Source organism: Acipenser ruthenus, chromosome 8 (genome assembly GCF_902713425.1).
Source record: "Acipenser ruthenus chromosome 8, fAciRut3.2 maternal haplotype, whole genome shotgun sequence".
Taxonomy (NCBI): domain Eukaryota; kingdom Metazoa; phylum Chordata; class Actinopteri; order Acipenseriformes; family Acipenseridae; genus Acipenser; species Acipenser ruthenus.
This window is the reverse complement of record NC_081196.1, coordinates 9,384,532-9,410,468: the sequence shown is the minus strand read 5'-3', so window position 1 is coordinate 9,410,468 and position 25,937 is coordinate 9,384,532. Positions and strand designations below refer to the sequence as shown.

The following is a 25,937-nucleotide window of genomic DNA, read 5'->3' as shown; positions in this document are numbered from 1 at the left end:
CTATTAGGAAACATACAGAAATGCCATAACAGCAGCAATAACATAAGCATACCGTCAACTCTCGTGTGAGACTCTCGTATTTTGCAAGCAAGTGTTATTATTTTTACCGATATTGTCACAAGCTTTTCCGTTAATTACAATTTCAAATGAACTATAAAGGTTGTGACAATTTAAAAAAAAAAAAAAAAAAAAAAAGTATAATTTTTATTCAATTATTAATTTAATTTTCATTCAATAATAGTTTAGCAATGTGAGCTGCGAGGCAAATGCCTTAACATTAGCATCCTTGTGGCAATAATGTTTTCCGGTCATAACAGCGAAATACAAAATGCATTAGACTATCTAGCTAGCTAATTTATACAATCCACTTAACTAAACGATTTACTTTTCCTACGTTTTCAAACCACACACAACATATAGACTACCGGTCTACGTTAAATCAAATCGGCAACATACCTGTGCGTTCGAGTTCCAGTGAATAAAAAATAAATAGCCTGTATCGGCAACAGCTTGCTATGTATGTAGCTATCTTAATAATATTAATAAATAAATGAATGAACAAAAAGGCCTGAGTGGCATTAACGCACTAGCCTTCCATGGAAGCAAAAAAATCCTAACTAAAACTTTAGGAATAGTTAGGCTAGCAATGTCCATTATTATCATCATGTTCACTTATTCTTGTTTAATCAGCATGTCCATCAGGTCCGGCAATACTGCAGCAGACGGTGCTCAGGCAGAGTTGTTTGTTTTTGTTTCAACTTCAGAGCCTCAGTAGCTATTGCACTGTGATGAAAATGCGACACAAGACGGCTGGCCGCACCGACTACATTATGTATAGCACCAAGTTTAAAGCCATCGTTGAAGGCGAGCTGCAGAGTGTGTGCAAAGCACAAATTCGAGTCCCATTCAACAAACTCCGAAGGTGATGTTGCTGGCATTGTCGTGAACACAGGCAGTGATTTCCCCCCTAGTTAAACCCGAATGGTCTACAGCGGTGTTTAACACATTTGCTAGATTCTCTGCTGTATGCCTCTCTGGCGTGGCGCGAGTCTGTAGAACTACGTTTTTCATTTCCCAATCCTCGATGAAATGACAGGTTATTATGACGTACGACTCGGTATTTGGTGCAGTCCACGCATCTGTAGTAATCACCACCTTCTCAGCCTTTGACAAGTTTCTGCGGACAGACGCTGCTGAATCGGCATGCATTTTTTTTCGAGTCGAGTTCCACAAATTTCATCAACTCCCGAAATCCCTCACCTTCAACAAAACTTATGGGAAGCATGTCCTTTGCCACCATATTAGCAATAAGGGCTGATGTTTTTCAGCACGTACGACGTTGTCACACTGACGAGGCCTCACCGCAAAGGATGCAATGGCGGTTTGTTGCGGTCCTCTTTTCTTTTCTGTCGTTGCTAGCGTCACAGAAGGGTGTTTGGCTTTTAAGTGGGTTAACATACCAGTTGTAGATTTGTGGTAGTTTAATTGCACTGCACATATTTTACACTTAACAGTGTTTTCATTTACTTTGTCAGAGTATTTCTATGCAGAACTTTTCTGTGAGTAAGCCATCGTTAGCCGAGGTACGTTCTAGTTTAGCCAATCACAGACAAGAAATAACAAATCCCACCCTCCAGTCAATCTTCATTACCGCTACATAGAGAGCCAATCAGCAGTACAGGCTTTAAAATAAAATCAATATATACATTTTTTTTTTTTTTTTTTAGCTTTCGAATGTTGGATTCACTTGTCGATAGGTGCCATCGTTATCGAATAGTCGAATGTTCGACTATTCGGTCTCACCCCTACTATGTATATCCAAAAAATGTGTAGTATGAAGATAATGCCATGTTCTTCATGTTTGGATGCTTTGTTTAAGTGCAAGATATTTTGGGGGAATTGGAGTCAATGCATGGTACCCACTAAGTAAAGTGACATGTGTGAGTGTTAAAAGGTAACAGGCCTGCTAATTTTCTTTTGCATATTTCTTTTACTGTAGTAATCGAATAAAAAATCTATTAGCTAAAGAAAGTACATTCTAACTCATGCAAGCAGTAATACATTTAAAAGTCATGGCTGGATCAACAATATTTTATGTCTCAATCTTTTATGTCTCAAGCAGCTGAAAAGGCATGCTGTCACACTGTGCATTGTGAAGCTGTTTCATTTGCATCAAATGTCATAGACCATCACCGCAATGTGAGTTTATTTTAATATTGGGTAAAGTAATGTACAGTTATGGTCAAAAGTTTTGCATCACCCTATAGAATTAACAATTTTTTCTTCATAAAGTCGAATGAAACCTGGTGAATAATGTTACGTTAGCATATTGAATTACATACCCCTTTGTAGTTTTGCATATACTTAACGAAAAAATTACGGACAAAAACGGAAAAATGTGACATTTCAGAAATACTGTACTACTATTGTGGCTTCTGGTAGACTTTTGCGATATCATTTTGTAGTTTCTTTGATTATATGATTTTAAATAAAATATCTAAATTATGTCTCAATCCTAAAATTCTGTAGTTTGAGCCGAAATCAGTCACCCAGCTTAAAGCTGAATGTAGAACTGAGGGATTTTGATGTTGTATAACCAAGACTCTCCCACTCATTGCGCGGATGTATTTGCAGACAACCAATTGTATTTGAAAAGTACCACACACGATCTTATGACTTCAGTCACCTTACCACAAGCTCATTAAATACACACTGACTGACTGGAGACAGAGACAGAATTTTGGGCAATTTCATCCAAGCCAAGGATGACAATCAGTCCTTGACTCAGTGATACCAGCATGTCCATCTCTCCTGGGGTGTCTGATCTGTCTCAGGGTCTGTATACCAGATCTCAAGGCATTCTAAATTCAATTCCTTGTCTGAAACAATTAATTTAAAACCATGTTAATTTAGCGAAAAGCTTTTTTCATAATGCGTAATTGATTATAAATGCATCTTCTGTTTTTCTATCTCTCGCTCTCAGTCACTTTTGCCAAGTGTTTAATGCAGACCTTGACGCAGCAAACAAAGGTTCCCTTACAGTATAGGGGAACAGATTAGTGAGTAAGTACATTTTTCAACTGATTGATTTTTAAATTGATTTATACCAATCAACGCATCCAAATTCTGTGCAAGGACAGTGCAGTAACTGAATAAGTAGATAATGAGTTCAAGGGCAAAAGTACTGAGAGTATTTGATTAATCAGATTCTGCTAGCTCTCACTATGGTTTCACAGGAGAACATGCCAACACCACTGTGGATCGCAAACAGACTTCAAGTACAAGCGTTTAAATTGCTAAAGTAAACATTGATGGCATTATACATCACAAGAAGCGCTCTGCTCGAGGAGCTGCATGAAAAAATCTAAAATTCATTCAGATTTTCTCAAACCTGCCAAATGATATTTGAACACATGTCCATGAAAACCAATCAGTTTGCACCCATTGCAGCTTGGAGAGGGGAAAAACAAAAACACATATTTAGCTGCTCACGTAGGAGGCAGGGTGTTTTGGTGTGTTGTCAGATCACTTTTTGCTCCAGGATAACAAACAATTAAAACATCCTCACCCCTACAATAAGGTTTACAATACACAATGCATAAACTGGGTTATTCAAAGAATATTTTCAAAGACGATCACGGCAGTCAGTCACTCTGTTACACTCTACATGGTTAACAGTACAACTGCCTTCAGTTTTCACAGATCTTCTGTACACTTTACTATAGCCACCTAGATCTTGTTTCAAACTCAAGATGCCATTGTTGACAACCAGCACTTGTTTTTTTAAGCAAGAAAACATATCTTATTCAAGGGTACGGATTTCAAGTGGTCCTCCCAAGCCTTCTACAGCAGCTGCCTCTTACACAGTGGTGTATGGAGTGTGTAGATGATTTAAAATGCATGGTCATCACAAGCAGAAATCATGACTGTGAAAGAAGTGACAGGCAAGTGATTGCCAAGCATGTGTTTTAATGTGTGGAATGTTTAAGTAGGGTATATAGTAGTAAATTGTAATTTCTTGAAATTAGGTATACATGAAAAATGATTACTATGTGCATTTTTTAAGTCCATCTATTTACTTGGTACGCTTCATTAGTTTTGATTTACTTAAAAAAATTCAAACAATTATACTATATTTTATGTATTTGTTTAACCGATTCCTTATAAAATGACCTGGAGATACTAAAAGCAAGGGAATGTAACATTGAATGTTTGCCACAGTGAGGTTCAATTCACGAGGCCAAAGGTTAAGAGAAACGCAGGTAGAAAAACACTGCCCCTCCAGTTTTCACGTTGTCTCGATGTGATTAATCAGCATGTTGTCTCTTTTTCTCCCCATTTCCACTTTATTGAACACTATATGCTGCACTGTCACTGAGGATTAAGCATATACAAAGGAAGAAAATGTCAGAAGAGAACAATCACTCTTTCCATAGAAAATGCATCTCTTCATTCCAGCCAGCATTCCTTGATAACTCAATTAAAAACTCTTCATAACCTGTCGGCGAGGTGTTCTTACACAAGAGGAGACGTCACGTTGCTAGGCAACTAACTGAGCAGGTAGGCTCACCCGGTGCTGAGTTGATTGGGAGGTTCTGATTGTCTGGGAGGCGTGCCCGGGGAGCCTGTGCGCCGCTCAGAAAGCGTCTGCACCACAGCTCGAGGCTATGCACAGCCATACAGACGGGTGCTAAGCGAAAGCTTGCTGTGTTGACATCAAGGAGGAGAGTGTCTGCTCCATGGAGAGAACTACTGCATGAAACCAGGACTCCGGGAGCACAGAAGTAGGTCAGTTTAGGGGATGTTGATCCCAAACAGTGTAGAGGGTTTGCGTAGTGTAATAGGTTCCTGGAGCGGGACGTTCCTTTTAGTGGGAGTAGCGCTCGCCTTGTGTGGATAACTTTTATTTTTAGCTTTGTTTTGTTTTCCTTTTTTTATTAAATCCGGTGCTGGGATTACCATTGTTGGTACCCGAGCGCTGGGCCTGTGTTGTTAATTAAATTAACCCAAACAGCTCTCTCTATAAGAGGTACTTTATTCTGGAACTCACTTCCTTCAGAAATTAAGGTCTTAAGGGATTTTAAAATATTTTATAATAAACTTAAGGCTTGGTTGAAACATCATCAATTATGCAATAATTAATTTATTCAGCATGTATTTGAATTTGAATTGAATTTCAATTTGATAACTTGTACTCTAAGTTGATTATGTAAGCTGCTGATTGTTATGCACTTTTAATAGGTAATTTATGACTTTAATGTTGTATGCATTTTTAATCAAATATTCAATAGGAGGCTATTGCTATAGTTTAGAGCAGAAGTAATATGGAGATTTATTACAGTTGTCATCAATGTCTGCCCGGGGACTGTCAATGGAAATTAGCCTATTGGCGAAATTGAAAATGCAATGCATCTTGTGTAGTGTAAGTGACACTTATGTTGTAATTGTATGTGTCCATGATAAATAAATTAAATAAATAAATCTGTGCGCCTGTGCGGCGTGTCAACACCCAATGCTCGGTGCCTGCCTCGGTATTATTCAGTGACGCTCCACGTATGTAACATAGTCCTGTTACACAATGTAAGGAAAAAAGCAAAGAAGCAATCACCATGTAAAATGAAAGAGCTCCCAGGGACTCAGTTGGTGCTGTAATAATTAGGAAATTGGAAAGAGTAAGTACAAATGACTGTAAAGTGTAACGCTGTCATTGTAAAGCTAGCTTTTCTTTATGTAGCCTGTGTGATTGTATGTCCTTGTTTCGTATAGCACTCTGCATTGTCTTGTGTTTACTTGTTCTGTTTTCATCTGGTTCGGAGGACTGATAATGTTGCAAGTTACAGTACCCCCAAATCAAGACTGGTTCAGTGGCTTTTACAGACAATCACTTTAATGTCTACATCTCGCAATGCAAATATATTTACAAACTTAAAAAAAAAAAAAAATGAATGTCTCAGAATGCTCACTAAACTTTGTACACTAAGACCCCCTTCTTAACACTGTGTGGTGAGGATAAAAGTCAGGAAACAAGAGAGAGTGTCCCTTCAAAATATTGTGTTTTATACTCTGTTTCTATGGGTCCCCAATGCAACACTAACTCCTGTACTCTAAGTTCCCTCCTTCTCTTTAAATACAGTAGCAGTGGTGTGTTTGTTTGTTTATTTGTTAATTGTATGGGGCTCGTGATATTTTCTTTGGGGAAGTGCATTATTATTATTATTATTATTATTATTATTATTATTATAAAGATAGAAATCACCTTGATACATTTACAGAGGATTTCATTTGTTCTTTTCGATCTGCCCACAATTACACAGGAGATTCTTTAAAAATAATATTGATCGACAAATAATTAAAATGAAGGATAGATTTGAAAGCAGACTAAATGTGTAGTTTTTTTGTCTCTGTGTTTATCATTTTTCTTTTAGTTATCAATAAGTTTATTAGGACCAAACTAGTGTGGTTATTAGACAAAAAAAAATATCACCTACTACACAAACACCCTCAACATGTTGTTAAGACACCATGGAAATCCATTGACTTACAATAGAAAAATGATCAAATAAAACGTTCAATAAAAACCCAGTCTCTTCTCGTAAATGCCTTGGTTTTAATGATTATGTTTTCAATTGAGAATGCACTTGCATTACAAGACATTTGAAGTTCTTCATTATCACTCAGCAATCCTTTCCAGTTTTCCAGAAACTGTGTTAAAATGATATGCTGCACCGTTATTAATGCTTAAAAAAACTATTCAGGGATAACAAACAATTTAGCATGACATGTATACATTATTTAAAACATGCTTTTACATACTGTATTCAAAAAAAGATGTTACCTTTTAACAGTCAGTCATGCAAGTCATGTACTGCATGACCAATCGGAAAACTAAGAATGTTAAAACCTGACGCGTCCCCAGTGCCAACCTCTATCTAATGTTACATTCATATAGTCTCACGGCATGACCTACTAAGGAGGCTGTGTGGTCTAGTTGTTAAAGAAAAGGGCTTGTACCCAGCAGGTCCCTGGTTCAAATCCCACCTCAGCCACTGACTCATTGTGTAACTCTGAACCTTGAAGTCACATAACCTCCTTGTGCTCCGTCTTTCGGGTGAGACGTAATTGTAAGTGACTCTGCAGCTGATGCATAGTTCACACACCCTAGTCTCTGTAAGTCGCCTTGGATAAAGGCGTCTGCTAAATAAACAGAAAATAATAAAATACTGGGAAACCCACTGCACACCATTGCTTTTTAAAGCCCTTCTTGAGAGTTCCTGCTAACATGGTGTGAGATAGGATCCCAAGAAGAAATATGACCCTATTGAGGTTCATTGCGGACAATTTAAATATGACCCCATCTGTTTGGGTTTAAAGTTTTGAATAGTGTTAGGACTCTGAACTATGAAACACAAGCCAAAGGAATAATCTTTTAGCTTGGTATCCTAACATAATTATCCTAAAAATATTAGTTTTACATTATTGGAAAATATATGAAGTATTGTTCTTGAAACTATCTTCTGATTAGTATGACTGTACAACAGTCTTATAAGGGCAATATGTTGCCAAAGTAAATTAATTATTGAAATATTCGAAGCGCTAATTGCCAGGAAATAAGTCTTTATTATAGGCTTCTAGCTAGCCAAAGCTGCAGCTCCTCTGAAATTTCTTGGAACGTCATTTCAAGTACTATAGATGAGTTGTGGCAAAGGGAGCGAAGGAAGTGAAAATAACCAAAAATGCTATTAACTGACCTGTATAAGCATATTGAGAGATGAATCTCATTTGCAAGGGTCTCCTGGGGGAGGTGATCAATCACACACTCAAACCAAAGTATAGCAGATTAGTTCAACCAATACATTAAGACTTTTATCCTACTCAATACAATGTGAAATAGTTATCTTTAATGCCTACAGTAGCTATTAAAAGTTGAGGCTTTGTTCTCTTGGTACATAGGACACACAGTGCAGGACACTTGGCTGAGCTGTACTGTAGCTTTGCCAAAGATATTGTGGAAGTCCAGCCAAAGCAGAAGTCAGTCCTTGATGTAATCAATGCATGGACAAGGACGCTGCAGCTGCGAGAGCTAAACATAGATGCACCTGGGCGATATTTTTAAATAGGATCACCTGGAAACTGAAGGTTGGAACTCACAAGTAAATCATTTTAGGATGGAGACATAATTAAAAAAATAAATAAATTATTATATATATATATATATATATATATATATATATATATATATATATATATATATATATGTATATATGTGTATATGTGTATATATATATATATATATATATATATATATATATATATATATCTTTAAGTTCATACACATTTATAAAAAAAACAAAACAGTAATGTTATAAACAATTTTTTTTTATTTATCTATGAATTTATTTATCTGCTTTGCTTGTTTTTTTTTTCACAAAGAACCGCTGCTGTTTTGTTTATTTTCGTGTGAAATTAAATTGTCCAGAACTGTCAGCGGATACATTCCTTAAAAATAAATAGAAAAACAAATTGTACACTTCTGAAATTGGTGACGAATAAAAAATAATAGCGTTTGTGTGATTCGTAATTCTATTGGATGCAGAGCTCCAGAAAAAAAAAAAGACAGGGGGAGGACGTGATATACTACACAGGACGCTGTGGTGATTGAAGTTGCGACCTCATAATCGAAAGGAATAGAAAAATGCACAATAAAAATAACTAAACCACCAAAGACAGTATTTTCCCGCAAGATGCTTTCAAAACAAGACAAATTTGTCTGGAAAACTGCCAATCTGTCAGCACTGACTGGGGGAGTAGCCTATAAAAGTCGAATGCGAGACGGATGCATTACCTATTAAATGTTACCTCAAGCTCAATGAACAAATAAAACGGGAATCTGTATCATTTGTGTATCAGAAATCTCTATTTTGTCGGCGTTCCGGTACTTTTGGATTTAGGAATACACCACTATATATAGTTTCTTGACATCTTGAAATGACATTTCCTTTACATTAATGTACCAGTATTTTTACTTTCAATTCTTAATTATTCAAGGCCCATGCTTCTGCTTGTTTTTTTTACATAAGTCAAGTGACCCAGCAATTCAACAAGCTAAGTACATTTTACTAAAACGTTGATAGCCTTATTTACTGCATCACGTTACAAATTTTACTCTGCATCATCATATAAGGCACATCACTATCTAATAACTAGTTTAAAAGTCCGGGATCCTCAAAACTCAAAAAAGTAAATGTGTACCATATTACCCATGACAACATGCTGCTCTGGTTGTTTCTGAGATACAGAATAGAGCTTCATCTTCAATTAATTCGTCCTGCAATGCATTCTTTAGAATTGCATTTAGGTTAATAATATAATTATGTTAATTACTACAAAATGAAGCTAACAATATGGGATATAATGCACAGATTGATGCTAAGTGGTAAGGATGTTTGTTAATTCACCAAAAAAGGTACCGGTATATTAAAATGATGGAATAAACAACGGATAGAAGGGGAGCCTGGGGATTGACTGTGCGCATGTGGGGTATTCCTGTCTACCTTTATTAATGATTCTGTTAACGGATTCTGACAACACATTGGCAGCCTCTCCAATGAAGATCGCAGGATTATAATAATCTTACGTTTTTAAAATTCCACAGACACTGTAAACATGTTTAAGTTGGAAATAAAACTCAGATACTGTGTTTTTTTTTTGTTTTTTTTTAATATTTTTTCATCATGTAAAAAGACAGCATATATACACTGGGACGAGGCAGAAGTAAAAAGTTAGGTATATTCCACACTGACAATTCGGTAAGGAAAGTAGGTCAGCAGACAAGGTTTTAACTGTATAGCCTTTTAACCAGGGAGTAAAGATGAGCATGGCAGAAGGTAATGTATTTTGAGTGCATGCATTTGTATGAAAAAAAAAAAAAAAAAATCTTTCATATTTTTCTGTGCCCTTTGAGGCTTAAAATCAATTTTAATTCCAGCAACAACAAAAAAAAAAAAAAAAGCTTTTTAGTTTTTTTAGCATTTAAAAAATAACAAATCCAATCTGTGTTGATGCCTATACTGTAGATGCCTATGGCTGGCAACTTGAACTGAAGATTACTTTCTGAAGGTAGGTCAAAGCCATTTAAACACAGACACAGTATTTTAGTAATGATAGGCAACATCAAAAAAGATAAGGGAACAGTAAACAACAGTATGAAAATGTAATGTTTTATATCTCTTAATCTGCAATATTACTGACAACCAGCTGTCACTTTTTAAACTATGCGGTTGATGACTTGTTTTCTCTAATAATCAATACGCCAGTTGACAGAATCACTTTAGCAGCTCTAAATGGCATTAGTGCCCTTTTTACCTTACTTGCTTTCCTGTTGCTTGTAATGCAAAACATGTTTTTCTACGCTATCTTGGCAGTGACCGTGCCAGAAATGACTTAGACAAGATTATGAGGGTATGGGGCCTGCTGAATAAACAAATTGTTACCACAGATGCAATACTCTTTCACGTTTAAATTCTAAGTCACAAGTAAATTGAGTTTGTTTTCCTTAAGATCTGGCACATATTGCTAGTATCTGCTCCTGAGAAGCCTCAGTGACTAGCTGACTAGGGAGAATGTCTCCTTAGGTCTGGATTAAGGTTGGGAAAGCTTTAATATCTGCACACACCAGGACTGACAGGCATCTGGTACAGTAAATGTTAAGCTGTAGCTACTTTTAATGTTGCTTTTGAAGCACAATGTAATCATGCTTCCTTCCTCCCCTGCACTGTTAAGGATCATGTGTTAAATAGCTTTAGGTTATTACATTTTATTCCCACATTGAACATTTATAATTTTTAGATTAGAGCATTTTCAATTTAGCCATCCAGTTGCTGCAAAACACGCCCACTGCTGCCTGAAATGTGTGAACTGCAGTAGATAAAAGCGTCTTGTTTCACATTCTTAACTACACTACTTGTCCCTGAGGCAATTGAAAAATCAATAGATTCTGATCAAAGGGTGATTGCTGTGGCTTTACTTGAAATGTGCCCTCAAATCAAATTCCACAAAAAGAGAAGAAAAAAAAACTATAATTCCTTTAAATGCAGAGCCTTGTTTTCCTAGTTAGAACTATAACATATAGAGACAACATTGACTTAAACTTAGCAGTAATTTCAAAGTCTACAAAGTATGAAAAAATAAAGAACATGTTAATCCAATTTCTTATTGTATTGTTTTTTTGTGTGTGTGTAGTATTGGATCCAGCAGCATGAGGCTAGTAATTTCAGTCAGTTAAAATACGTGGAAGAATACAGCAGTTTTATTATTTAATGCAGTCTCAAAAATGTACTAGAATTGTGTGGCACTTTGGTGAACAATCTCATTCCTTGTTTACTCATCAAACTATCTCATACAATGTTAGACTTAGACAAAGGCCTTCAATTTATTAAAAAATATAGAAGAATGAGTCACCTTTTGGAAATCAGGTTACAAATGGCAGCAAAAGCAAGCACATGTTGCAACAGGTAACTATTAACTTGGTTTAAATTAATCTATTTTAATCACTGATACCTTAATCCCAATAAAAGAATGTCAACTAAATGGATTAAACAGTACAGTTATAAATCAAAAGCAGCAGCTACTAATGCCTTCTGTCATACAGTACATACAAACAGTTAAACGTGTTTGAAGTTTCTGAAGAGAAACAAGCCTGGGGGCAGTTCAGGTTCCCAAATGAGGCCTGTTCCTGTGAGATTCAGACAGTGTAAAACTGAGTCTGATTACAGGGCAGTCAATTGAACACCAATAAAAGATATCAAAATGCTGCCAGCTTGCTGCGATATGGGTTCCAAGGAGTCACATGCTTCCACAAGCGCAGTCTGACTTACAGCAATACTAAAAAAAAAGCCCATTAAAACTAGCCAATGAACGATTTTGTGCGTTTTAATTTCTGTTTTATCTGAGTGTGTCTTTGTGTCCATGTCTACCAGGTGTATTCCAAACCAGATCCCAGGAGTACCCACCTGGTTTATTACCTGGTTTGCTTTGTTTTGGTCCTTTGAAGAATGATTTCTTCCTGTTCTATTTTTTTTAACAATGCTGCAAGAAACTAAATTTAGCAAACTCAAGATGGATATATAGGCCCTTCTGGGATCAGGTCAGGGGTCTCTTGGTAGCAATGAATTAACAGCTACACAGAATGTCATCTTCAGCTGTTGATATATTGTAGAGAAAATTAAACTGACAGATGAATGCTGAAAAAAAACTCTGAAAAATGCGATGCAAAACCACTTGTGAAAATATCAGATAAATAGCAAAAGAATATTCCTAACTTTACCATTCTCTAAAAGTCCTGGGCACTTCGGATCAGAATTCCCACGTTCTTGATCTGTCTTTACAAAAAAATAGTCAAGTGTTGTCAACAGTTCATCTGCGCAATGAGAACAAAATGCACTTTCTCCACTATCAAACACGACAGAATACCTTCAGCTTTTACAATGTTGCCCCAGAGCTTCCAAAGTGCATTGGCACAAAAGAAAATAAATCTTCTCTCAGCAAGACTCCATTTCAGAAAGAAAACAAATTACTTCCACTTTCTTGAAACATACATTGTGCACTGCATTACCGAGTGCATTTAAACAATGTCTCCTTATCCAAAATTCAGTAGCCTAGTATTCAATGTATTATTTATGTAGCTTATAAAATTGTTAAAATACCTTTAGTGGTCTGCTATATGGAGTCTTCCCAGTTTGTGATTGTCCTTCCAGTTTTGTCTTATTTTGCATCCAGTGTAATTCCATATCAGCAATGTACACTTGAATCGAAACATGTTAAATGCTAGGTGGCAGATGCACACAGGACTGTAAACTGCAAACATGTATCATCTTACACCACTGTTTAATCATGCAATATAAAATAATGTATCCCTGCTATTACATAAGTATATACTGCTTATTATGTATTCTCTTCTTCTTTGTAATTACTAAATCTATTATCCTAGCATACCGTTCTTTCCAGTGTTGCACTACATTGATTCCAGATCATCACGCTACTGCACTTAAACAGACACAGCAAGGTCCACAAAGCTTTTAATCCCAAATCGTTATTAGCACTTTTTTAATTAAAAAAAACACTTATTGAAAGTTCTAAAACATTCAACTAAATTAATAAACAACTTGCAAGCTAAATGTGCTCGCCGAGTGTAAAACACAGATTGTTTTTCAAGAGATTTATGAATCTGAAAAATTGCATGTCCAGATTTAGCAGTCAATTTATATATTTATTTTGAAATTAAATATTTACTTGCAAGCAGCAAAGATTTAGGCTGGGACCAAATCAAATCTTTGACAACCCGCTAATCGCACTTAACAAAACTGTATTTAATAGCGTTTTCTTTTTTTCTGTAAGTATCTCTTCTACTCATTAAAAGAAAACGCTATTAATTTATAGTTATGGTTTTGTTTTTCAAAATGCAACATAGTCTTTCCAGTAATTCTTGTATACAATGAAGACTGATGTTGTTTCTTTAAAAAGCAACAAAGATTGTTCTTACAGTCTTTGGCCTATATCGTATTACAAAGGTAATTCACACTCCTCGTCGCCAGCTTTAAGTACGTAATATAATATTCATGGCAGATTCTCCTTTTTACCAAACAATCTATTAAAATGCCCTTCATTCACGTTGCATTTTCTTTTAAATTCTCTCCCTAATTGTTCCAATAATTCTATAGCTAAACAAATCTGACAAGCCTGAACATGTGAGTCATTATTTTCCGGTTCAAAGCATGATATTGTTTCCCTCTGTTAATTAATATAATCTGGGTAAAAATCTTTCTGCTTCAGAGAAACAGAAATGGAAGCAAGGCAGAGACAATTTTAACAAATCTGGACAATGTACAGTATGTATACACATTTTTGTGTTTGGATTTATCAGGTAAAACTACGAGTCTTTTTCTGTAGTGACTGGCCTTGTTTGAAATCTTTATTATTGTAAAAGGAGATTTTGAAATCCTGCCATAGCTGACTCTAGATAATTGCATGTTTGAGTTTTAGTTGTCTATATTTCTTTCTGTGCCTCACAAAAGTCAAAATACTAACTTTCTGTTCCGTATCCCCTAGAAACCCTCAGCTTTGTAATACCTGCTTTGGAGGATCCGTTTGCTTCACAGGGAAATCAGTGGTACCTCCAAACACTTATAAACTTTACTATTTTACATATTCCTACTGCTGCTGCATTTTCACTGGAGCCAAGACCAGAATTCAAGTCTGAGTTCATTATATTCAAAAGAATAAGTATATGATTAGATTTCTGATGTTTTTTTTCCATGCTTTATTGGAATTAGGAAGTCATTGCCAAGGACCTTTGCGACAGACTGGCATGAATGAGTTGTTTACAATCCACAAAGTGACCACAGCTCAGACTGAAAAATATGACCTTGTAGAAAATGATTCATTCCAAGGCACTGAGCACAGTTCTTCTGAGCAGTTCAAGCAAAAATTAACATATAATGATGTCATGAATAGTGTTGTATATTCAACACATCTTATCAGGATTAGGGACTAATATCCACTTTGCTCAACTTGTACAAATACTCCAAGTGGTATTTATTGTGTGCCATTAAATTAGGTTATTACTAACTGAAAGGGGTGCAACAATTAATCGATGCATTGATTACTGATCATCTGTCCTTAAATTTCCCGAGCTTCAATTGCATATTGATAAAACGATGCATCAAATTAGAACCCAGTTTGAAGTTTCCTGTTGCCAGTTTGCATTAAAACCTTGAGTGTGTGAGAGTGCGCTTCTTTTAGTGCTAGTATTGTAGATAAACAACGTCAGCACGTTGCTAGGATACACACTTTAGGCCTCTACATTCATGTTGGACAAGCCAAATCAGAAGTAGTTCTATTGTATTCACATTGATTTAAAAATGGCAATAGTTTTTTTTTTGTTTTGTTTTGTTTTTGTTTGTTTTTTTAAATCTATTAACGCTACCAATTACCTTCTTTTGTTTCAAAGCATGTTGTGTTTGGATTACATGGCAATATTATAGAAAAAGAAGCTGAATTTAGTACGGTAGTTAAATTAGTCTGGATTTGTCAGATTAATTCAATTGTTTTGCTTTCCTTTTGGACATAAAATGTTAACAGTAATGAAAATGACACACTACTTTATTCAGTGGTTGGAGGTGGAAACTGACTCCGGTACGTGACTCAACAGCACAATAGCCCAGTCCTCTAGGGTGATCACACTGACAGTCTGCCAGGGCAGTGACTGTAAAGAAACTAAATGGGTGGAGAAAAAGAAAAGAAAAATAGAAAACAAGGCTAAGTGCTTCGGGAAATTAGATTTAAGAGCTTAGAGTTTTACAAGATCCACTTCCTTCTTCCTTGGTTAAATTCAGATCTAACCATACAGTACAAACATTCACCATCACCACCAGCTGGGCATTTAATAAATTAAGTGGAAAAATATTGAAAACTGACAACAAATAACTGCACTTTTTAGCATTAAACATCCCTCACAGAATATAAGGAATACTTTGATGGTGTATTTATAAGGAGCTATATGGGCAGACTTTAGGACCTTGGTAAACCTGTGATGGCTCACTGCCCATGGTTAAGATGGGGTTTTGGCTTGGGAGCCATATTTGTCGATGGAAGTTGGCTAGATTGATGTAAAACATGGGTTCTCAAACCCGGTCCTGGGGGCCCTCTGTGTTTTCTGGTTTTCATTCCAGCTGAGCTCTCAATCACTTAACTAAACCTTTACTTGAACTACTAATTTGCTTAATTAGACCTTTTTAATTGTTGTCAGCTCTTAAACAGTTGCATAGTTCAAGTAATTTGGAATTACTCAGTTGGAATGAAAACCAGCACACACAGGAGCGAGTTTGAAAAGCCCTGATGTAGAATGTTCCCTTAATAACCTTGTTAAACCCTGCCAACCACAGCCTTCCTGTCCTCAACAGGTTGTATTTAAACCAGCGCTGGGCTTAGCTCTATCTAATAGTTAGTTTTGGTAAAAAGGGAATTCCCCAAGAACCCATAATCTGCTCTTTATTTACCAGCACTCGAGTTGATCCTGAATTTGTTATGTTCTGTTTTATTTTATTACTGATAGCTAATAACAGTCACCATGGAAAGCATCATAAATCAGAAAGAAGTACATTAAACATAAGGAGTGGGTTATAAAGAAGGTGTAGTATCACTTTGAGAAGCAAGCAGCTTTAAAAATAAAACTGCAAACATAACAAAAGAGCAAGGGGCACTGTTGAGCCTTCTAAATGGCCCGTCAAGGTCTGCTGTATGATGTTGACTTAGAGAGAACCATTTCAGAAGCTTCTGACCAAGAATACAGACAATTGGAATTATTGAGCATATATTCCTCACCAGTGCTATGCACCACTGTTAGCAAAGCGGACAGGTTGCTTATCAAAAATACAGGTAAGAAATATCTGGCAATGGATAACTGTGCTGATGGACATACAGCTCTTTTGATCCAATGTGCACCACTTTTTTTTTTTTATAAACAGAATACAAAATATAGTTTTTTCAAAACTGGAATCAAAATCTTAGAAAAATGAGTTTGCACTTGTTACCCGAGTTAATTCTTACCAGGTTTGTAACATGAACAGTGTGTTTATCCTTTTAGAGCAAATCTGGCCAGACTAAAAAAAAATGCTACGCATTCAGTCTACACTCTTTCTCAGTTTCAAAATATTTAATGATATTAACACCAGAGCTGGCAGCAAGTTCCATATTGCATATCTGATAGCATTTGACTGTAATCTGGCTTCTGGCAGCAAACATGACTTGGTTTACAACGGACAGCTTTTTATAGGCCAATAATAGATCCTACAAAGAGTTTACGCTGAGAGCTACTTCTCTTCCATTTCTCTGCTTTTTGTATTCTTCACAAACACAAACACTTCACGTTGTATTAATGGCAGCAAACTTGCTGGCATAATCAACAGGCACTTACAAAATACTGATTGCAAAATGTGTAACTGCTGGTATATGTAACCATCATCAGGTAGTACCTTCTGTTTTGCATTTAGAATGAAAAATAATATTCATATTTGAAATATGATTCTCATTTAGTACCATCAATGTCAGTAGAAATACAGGAAACCCCATTGGGATACCATTATTACCAGTGTTCTGCTCTGAAGGAACCCAATTAGAACCCTTTGAAGTATCTTTGCCACAATGACATCTCAAGTGATTTGGATCAAGTGTGATTCCATTTGTATGGCAAAATATAAAAAATGGTAGCACTGTGGATCCATTAAACCAGTGGCATTGAGGCAGTATTGCTCTGAAAAAAAAACCTTGCACTGCCATTGACGATCATTTCAATTCGAGTTCACATTTCTGCATAGTGTTTTTCTGGTATACTGTACTAGTGTTTGCATGGCTCGTCTGGCAGCTTTACAGAAATCCATGTAACTTTGAATCATGGAGTCATATATAAAATCAACACATATACAAATAAGTACTATAGCTTTCACATCCCTAATAATGTAAACGTCAGTTTACCTTTTCAAGTTTGACAGCTTAAATGCAAAGACTCCAAAGTTGTTAATTAATAAAGGTACACAATTAAGGGCAGGTGGTTCTGCAAGATTAGCCAGGAATCCAATCATTTTTGGGGGGCCAACAAAATTGATCTAAAAGAAAGGTAAGTAAAAAAAAATGGTATTGAAGCTAATTACAGATCCTTAATCAATGGGAATCAATGCAATAGTGTGCTAGAATGTATTCAATCTCAAGGAGTTCATTTTAAACACTGGAACAACTCGTCCAGTTAGTTAGAGCATGAAAGTTTACCAAACGTAAAACAGGTAAGAGGAGTTGCTCTATGAGTTTGAACTATCCACTCAGGTGAAATTAGCTTGCAAACATGGTACAGAAACAGACAGATAGATCCAACACTAACAGGTAGGCTGAAGCATCTATAGCTTTAGACACAATGAAGTGCATTTGGTACTGTAGTTCATTTGTGGGTTTTGTGATATAAAATCATGTTTTAAAGGATCTACTCTTGTAATCCATCTGGGTTATAAACTGGGTTTTGGACAAAACACATTTTGCAATACACTTGTACTTACTTGCTGCAACTCCCATCCAATGTAATTGAAAGTTATATTGATTGCGGCAGTAGAACGTTTACAGTATTGAAGCAGGTGCATTGTATGGAAGGTCACAGTGTCACATGATTTCTCTGGAAACAGGAATAATAGACACACTACCCGGCAACCAATCAGATTTTAAAAAATCTCATTATCTGAACAACAGAAAATCAAAACCACAAAACCACTTAAGAGTGATTATAAATATCAAAAACTTAGTTTGAGGCAACAAATGATTGCCCACTGCTGTGAAATCCAGCTGTGTCCAAATACATTCATATTGAATATACTAATAAATATATTCTATTATGAATCAGACAGTGGTAAACAATTCCCACCATCGTGATGTTACCCTCAATCTTGAATGTACAGAGAAATGCAAGATTATGGTGGGGGACTGAAGTTTGATACAGGTATTCATGAAAGGGTACGAGACTGCTGCGTTCCTTAAACTTTTGATACGTGTGGTGCAAACAGAATCGATTTTTAAATAACTTCGGAGTAAAGCATTGTGAATAGCACCCTGTGTGTCACGGCACGATTAACACCAAACCCTGGAAACAGTCCTATAAATCACAAGTGCTGTCAGTTAATGTAACACAGTTACACATCACACAGTCACACCTTCTGTGCTGATTCAAGTCCAACAGCCATCACTAGACTATTTTAAGGTAATGGACACAGTTCATTATTAATGTGAAACTAGCATTTTTAATCTTCTTTTTTTATTAATAATTTATCTTCAAAAAAATTGTGTTTTTAACAAAGTCACTAAAGTGTGCTTTAACAAACTCTAAAGTGGATGGGTTATCTTTATATAATGAATACATTTGCAAGCATTTCAATTGAGCAATTTCTTTTCAAACACACTTCTCAGAATACATTGCATTTGACACAAGGCAATGGGTAGCACGGAATTCATTTGATATTTTAATGTAGTGGTCCTTTTAAACTAATTACTTTTCCAAAAAGATAAGCCTCTACATTTATAGAGTATATAACAACAAATATTTACATTTTTCAAGGCATAGCAACTAGTTTCCTTTTCTGTATATTTTTAGTGCTTGTGGTCCATAAAGCATTGTTTCAATTGGTATGCTCACCAGTACAATAGTGTCATGACCCTCATGAGCCTCATGATTGACTGAAGCCCAGAAGTGGCAGGCTGGGATATAAACTCACTGTTAAGATGCAATGATGCAACCTAATGAGTGGTGGTCTCCAAGGAAGAATGGAGGAGCTGACCTGTAGAACATCATAAGGCCTTTTTTTAAGCTCGGTAAAACTTATTCGAATAAGAAAACATATGCGACAAACACTATGGAAAAGGGTTTAAGTCGACTTTTAAGAAGTTTTTACTTGCATGACACGCTCGCTCCCTAGAGGTGGTTTTATTTTTTACTCGCAGTGACAATTTATTCGACACTTGCATGTAAACCATAACGAGCGTGTTTCTGATCCTAGCGCCCTTCTTCACCATTCCAGTGATGTCACATTGTTTAATGCACATGCTCTGATGATAAAAACAAGTTGGCAGACATGGAGCAAAGAAGACGTCTAACAAAAGGGCAGAAATAGAATAAGCAACCCTTAAACTAGTGGGAAAATATGTGATGCAGGTTCAGTTTTGCCATACGGGATGTACATTTTATTGTTGGTTTCAACTGCATATGTGGTAACTGGTTCAAGATTCATTTATTTATTTATTTTATTTATTTTTTAAAGAGCTTAACTCGGTAGAATGTATACTCTCTAGACTAGCGAGTGAGTAAAAAAAAATGTATGGAAAATCATCTAGCGGGTATATTTCTTGCAAATAACCTGAAAACGTAGCGACACGTGAAAATTAGGCTATGCCATCACGAAACGTCACAGGGAAGCGACTCGCTATAATTTGCAGTGGATGAAAAACCATTTTTTCGCCCTTATGTCGCTACTATTTTGAACTTCTAAACTCGCTAGATAAATGGATGGAAACCACACTATAGAGTGGAATTCCCGGTGCTGACCAAGGTGCTGAAATTTACATTGAATGACTCCAATGCTTTCTACGGAGAGCTTTCAATAGGCTATCTGTAGCACCTTGTAATTATCAAAAGGAAGATGTCCAAATGGGTTTACATGTGATTCAGATCACTTATTCTCTGTTATTACCACTTATTCTCTGTTATTACTCTCAAATAATTTGTTGTGAAGACACATTCAGAACTAATTTGTATTTGTTGGCAAGAAATTAGTCCTCATTTACAGTAGAAACAAGGCATGAATCACATCTTCAGGATTTTCATAAAGTTGTTTATTTCGTCCCTTTTGAAATTCTTCCAGGTTCTGTGTGGTCCAGTGGTTAAAGAAAAGGGCTTGTAACCAGGAGGTTCCCGGTTCAAATCCTACCTCAGCCACTGACTCATTGTGTGACCCTGAGCAAGTCACTTAACCTCCTTGTGCTCAGTCTTTCGGGTGAGATGTAATTGTAAGTGACTCTGAAGCTGATGCATAGTTCACACACCCTATTCTCTGTAAGTCGCCTTGGATAAAGGCATCTGCTAAATAAACAAATAAATAAATAAATAATGTAATTTAAATGTCCAGGGATCCCTTATTATCAAGCTATCTCAGTTGTGCATCAATTGATTTGTTACAGTGCTCTTATAAAGTATTGTACTGCACATGCACAACTTACTGTCAACATGGACTTAATGTGAATTCACTAGTGAATTATCAAATTGTGAAATAACATAGGCACAACCGACGGTTGCATTTTCAAAGAGATCCATCTAGAAGTCAGTCGAGTCTATTGGATCTGCCATCTTGCCCACCATGACTGAAACCGACTTGCAAGAAGCAAGTGCAGTTTTTAGATATTACAGAAAACATCACGTGGATGCAATAGCAAATGCAGCAAATCTCAGGCATTTACAGTATATTGTTTTTGTCTAACCTCTTTACAGTACCAATACTGGTCCCTCGGCTCCAATGCTCACTAAAGGAGCTCTTTGTATTTCAGAAATGGCACAGCCACCTCAGGCATCGTTCATGTACTTCAAGCCCAAAGTTAGCAACCATGAATAATTATGATCATTACTGTTATCCTTTTTATTATGTGAACAAGAACACAGATAAACACGGGGGTATTCTTTTTCAGTCATGACCTCGGGAATAGTGATAAATTGTATTATTATACAGCTGGTTAACAATATTTGAGGTTTAGAGAAAACACATCTCCACAGAGAAATTAACCACATAGCACTTTTATAAAATCCTATCAAATGTGATTCACTTCTCCAATGGGAATTATGTAAATGTTTCTTCTCCATTATTTACATGAGATAAACTGAAGGGTTATGAATGTGCAGCTGCTGACATCACCTACTTAACCCTTACAGATACAGAAAATAGACAACTGACATATATAATGCCATGTGAGAAAACTGGATCAATCCTAGATGTACTGTTATCATACAGTATCACAACACTGCCAACAAAATGGATTTGGAACAAATATTGCATAGCGGCAGGACATGCAGTATCACACAGGTAATGACTGGTACCGGTACTGGATTCCCATTTTCTATTCACATGGTATGGAAACGGAGAACCATTGCTTATGCATTGGATGCACTAAATACATTTTGTCAGCATGAACTACATTCTGTAGTCAACTTGCATGCACTGACTCTATTTTACACTTAAAGTAGTGCTTGGTAGTGTTTATCTTTTCCTGTTTAGAAATAACCAAGTGTTTCATCTTTAAACTGTGCAGTGATACAAGAGTTTATTATTCTCCTTAGACATTAGGGAGATACCACACAAAACAGATGCTTTGAGCATCTCATGATGTGCAGAACAAAAAAGAGTTTGGGGAACTCAGGTGATACAGTGAACCTAGTTTGGACAAAAGGGCAGTGATTATATACAATCTATGAATCAACTACACAAACCAATGGAACAGTAGCCTCTTAGAATTCCTGTAACCTGGTTAATCCTGACAGAAGCAGCAGCATTTTAAAAGGGCACAAGGGGAGAAATCCCTAACATGTAATTTAGTCCAATAAATACCCAAGCTGGGCTCAATTAAGGCACTGTGCTTCACCATATTATTAATCCCAGTTCTGTGGTGAGATCACCCTGTGAAATGACTGCAAGCCTGGTAGCTTTTTCCTTGAGCAGTTTGTGCTGAAATGAACTCACCACCAGTGGCCTGCAGTAGGCCAATTGAAATGGAATAGCTCTCAGCCCATCCCTTAGCACAACTGGGTGAAGTTAAAAATGGGGGGAGCAGCTAGGTCACTCAGGTTAGCCAATAATAAGGCAAGGCAGTAAGATCAATGTGTTTGAATTGTAAAATGTCTGTGGGAACCCAAGTAGTTCCAGTCAAAGGTAAAATGGGAAAGTCTGCGTATTATTGAATGATCATATATGACTGTCTTTTTTTTGTACATAAATTCATGAACTATACCTCAATAACAGTATACTGTTATTCATTTAGTATCTGTTACTTGCATACACCAGCTGAATTACTGTCTTTTTAAATAGCTGTAATACGGAAAATCAGGGTTAATCAACCGTGACAGTGTTTTTCAATGCAAACCTTTTGAAATAAAACTGGACGAAAGTTAATGTTTTTGTTAAGCCATTTTAACGATAATCTGATCAGTATTAGCACCGTTTTATTTGTCTTCTAGAGTAGATAATCAATCTCAAATGCAGGGCGTGTGCATTAAAAGAATGTCAATTACAAATTACATAAACATATGACTTTACATTGCTATTATTTAATGCTGTATATGCGCATACATTACACCGTGGTGCAGAGACTGATGATGTACCGTATAGAAAGTTAGCGGTACTTGTACAGTAGTACTTACTTGAAGCTTACACATACTACTGTTCAGTGGAGCCAGGTATTTGCAGTTATTCTACGTTGTACATTTTCTCAATTGTGTCGTATTAAGGCTTTGTATTACTATTGAAGTATTGCGTCGTTTGATTCGACTTACCTGGCAGCTAGTAAAGAAGCTCCACACTTAATACTACTTCCTCATTTTCGCACATCCCTAGAAGAAAAACTGCACGTCTGAGTGGTTTCTCTGTGAAATACATGTTAGAATTGTAACGTTTGCAAATCTTCTAAACTGAGGAGTCCTACCTTGAAATCCAAACAGGAACAGAAATCCCACGATCCAGATGCTGTGTATCCAGCAGCAATTCATGTTGTCTTCTTGTTTTCTTTCTTCTTTTCTTCACCAAAACACACAATCCAGTTTGTGAGGTCTCTTGCAGTTGTTTCCCCAAACTGGAACCGCTTGTTTCTTTTATTTGATTGTTCAGCGCGCTACCAGCTCCGACTGTCTCCCAATGCTGCAGCACAGTGAAGGGCTGGCAATAGGCTCAGAGAGCAATTTCAATCTCTGCCGCTTGCTTGCTTGCTTGATTTCCCCAAACACTACCTGCTCACCACCGCCACCTCGCGACTAACAAGCAAGGGGCTACGTGATGCTTCAGTACAGTACAACACAACTGTATTTTGAGTAAAATACTTGTAAATGTAGTAATGAAAGCTATTATTATTATTATTATTATTATTATTATTATTATTATTATTATACTGCTATGTCATCCTAGAAAACAGAAATAGAGAATAGAAACCCATCATATATGAAAAGATGTACTATTCTAATAATATTAATTAACAGTGTCAGTAAATATATTATTTGACTATAAAATACACGTTCAATATCTTACCTGCAGTATATACTGTTGTGTGTAATTTCTTACCTAATGTAAATTGTGCCTTCAGTTATTATTAGATAAAGGCGTCTGCCAAATAAATAAATAATAAGCAGAAAATAATAAGAAAACATGCAATTTCAAGTGTGTATTGCTGGCTTTGTGTATGGGGGTCATCAACCTGTCCAGGGGTCTCTATTTATAGATGTAAGAGTTTGGCCCAGGGGGAAGGGGAGGCAAGAACCAAGATGATTGGCATTAATCCAATCGAGACGAAGACGAGCATTTGCGTCCTCCGAAATGAGTGCTGCGAGCCGTCAGCGTTTTTTCATTCTGCAAGCCCGTCATGCAGCCATATTCAAAACTTACAGCGTCAGATGCCAACACCGTTCTGAATTTCGTACAGACCGGCCTGCAGGCGCCTGACCAGCCACAGGGGTCGCTGGTGTGCGGTGAGCCAAGGACTCCCCAGCCGACGTAACCCCTATCCCGCCCGGGCAGCGCTTGGCCAATTGTGCGCCTGCAATAGCATTTGACAAAATAGCTATATTTGTCTAAATAAAAAAAGAAAATAATAAACTGACACAGCATATACGTTTTTTTGTCCTTGTTACAATGAGAATGTTATAGGACATGAAGGATTAAAAAAACCTGTCAGACTTTATTAAGACTTGCCAAAAGTTTATGCACAGTTAATGCAAAATATATGCACAGTAAGCAATTTAAAGGGCCTTGCAGCTCACACCTCTGACTAAAGCCAACAAAAGCATTACAATTGCATAGTACAAAGTACTGTTCATTAGTTGTGTTGTTTTATTGAAGTCAGGTGATTTGTTGACCCTCTTATTAACATACAATACAATGCAGAGGAAAGTGATGCGTGTCAGAGTGGTTTTACCAGCAGTAGTAGTAATTCGTTCTGATGATGTTCAGATCATTAAAATAGAAACAAGGTCAGTGTTGTTTTTTTTTTATGTCTTAAGGTACATGAAGATCAGTCTTTTTTAAGTAGCTCAGCTGAATTTTAAGTGGAGCCAGTTAGCTGAATTTTGGGGTGACCAGTTGCTCTGGCCCCTGGTGTTTGGGTTCTGATTTCCATCCAGGTCCACAGAGGAGTCCTTGGCCAGCTAGGAAAGGTTCACAGACTTGCCTAGTTGCTGAGGGCCCTTTCTCGATTAATATCCATGTTCAAGCAAGATTTGTGGGTTATGCTACGATTTTTTTTTACCGGATTAGAACACCAAGGGGTTGTTTCTAGTGCTGAACACCATTGGTGGCTGGGCCGTGACATTGGTAATTAAGGGGTGGAGACCGTAACACTTAAATCACAGAGCAAGCGTGAGGTAGGCTGAACCGAATGAAGCAGATTGAGAAGAGGATCAGACTATGGGCTATGGATCTTGGCTTGAGTTCTGGCAGCCTCTGAATCTTTCCCTTGTGGTGGAGCCTGGTGCCTGTGCTCTGTTGTGGGGGTTTTGTGCATTTGGCCTTAAGATTTGAATGTCTATTGGGTTCGTCTTTCAATATAAATATTTTGTCCAGTGTGAACCAGCCTTAAACTAATCGATGTGTGCTCTGCTTGTGACGCCCACATCAACATCAGGATTAATTTAGCAAGAGCCGCTCCAATTGAGATCCAACAAACACCCAAAGCAAAGTAAAATATAGCTGGAAACTAGTGCCCAAAATATGGGGACCTGTGCAGCTAATTACCCCTAAAATGAATTGTTCTATAAGGTCTACACCCCCAAGATTACAACACAGTCAGGAGCATTCTGAAATCTTCTGTTAGAAAAAGGGATGATGAATTTTCCCCTGGCTTTACAAATTAAATTGTATACAATATTTCTGTGGCTTTGTTATAACGACGATGAACCCCATGTTACTCATAATAAATGAATTCATCTTTATTCATATGGATTACATTATCATTATTAGATTGTTACTAAAGTAATTTCATTTTTATTAATGGAACTTAAAACAGAAATATAGCACTATCCAAAACACATCTTAGATATAATGACTACAAGCCCATTCCCACATATCATGCACAGCAACATGCAGTAAATTATTCACAAGTAAAGTGATAAT

At 36.6% G+C, this 25,937-nt stretch overlaps 1 protein-coding gene across 1 annotated transcript in view; it reads right to left on the bottom strand.

The window, feature by feature from the left end:
* The window catches only part of LOC117405635 (limbic system-associated membrane protein), a 626,316-nt gene extending 602,805 nt beyond the window's left edge, over positions 1-23,511 (bottom strand). The window contains exon 1 of the mRNA XM_059028421.1: positions 23,266-23,511. Within this exon, the coding sequence (XP_058884404.1) occupies positions 23,266-23,329 (64 nt within the window). The 5' untranslated portion in view covers positions 23,330-23,511. The remainder of the gene's footprint in view (positions 1-23,265) is intronic.
* Between the last annotated feature and the right edge of the window lie 2,426 nt (positions 23,512-25,937).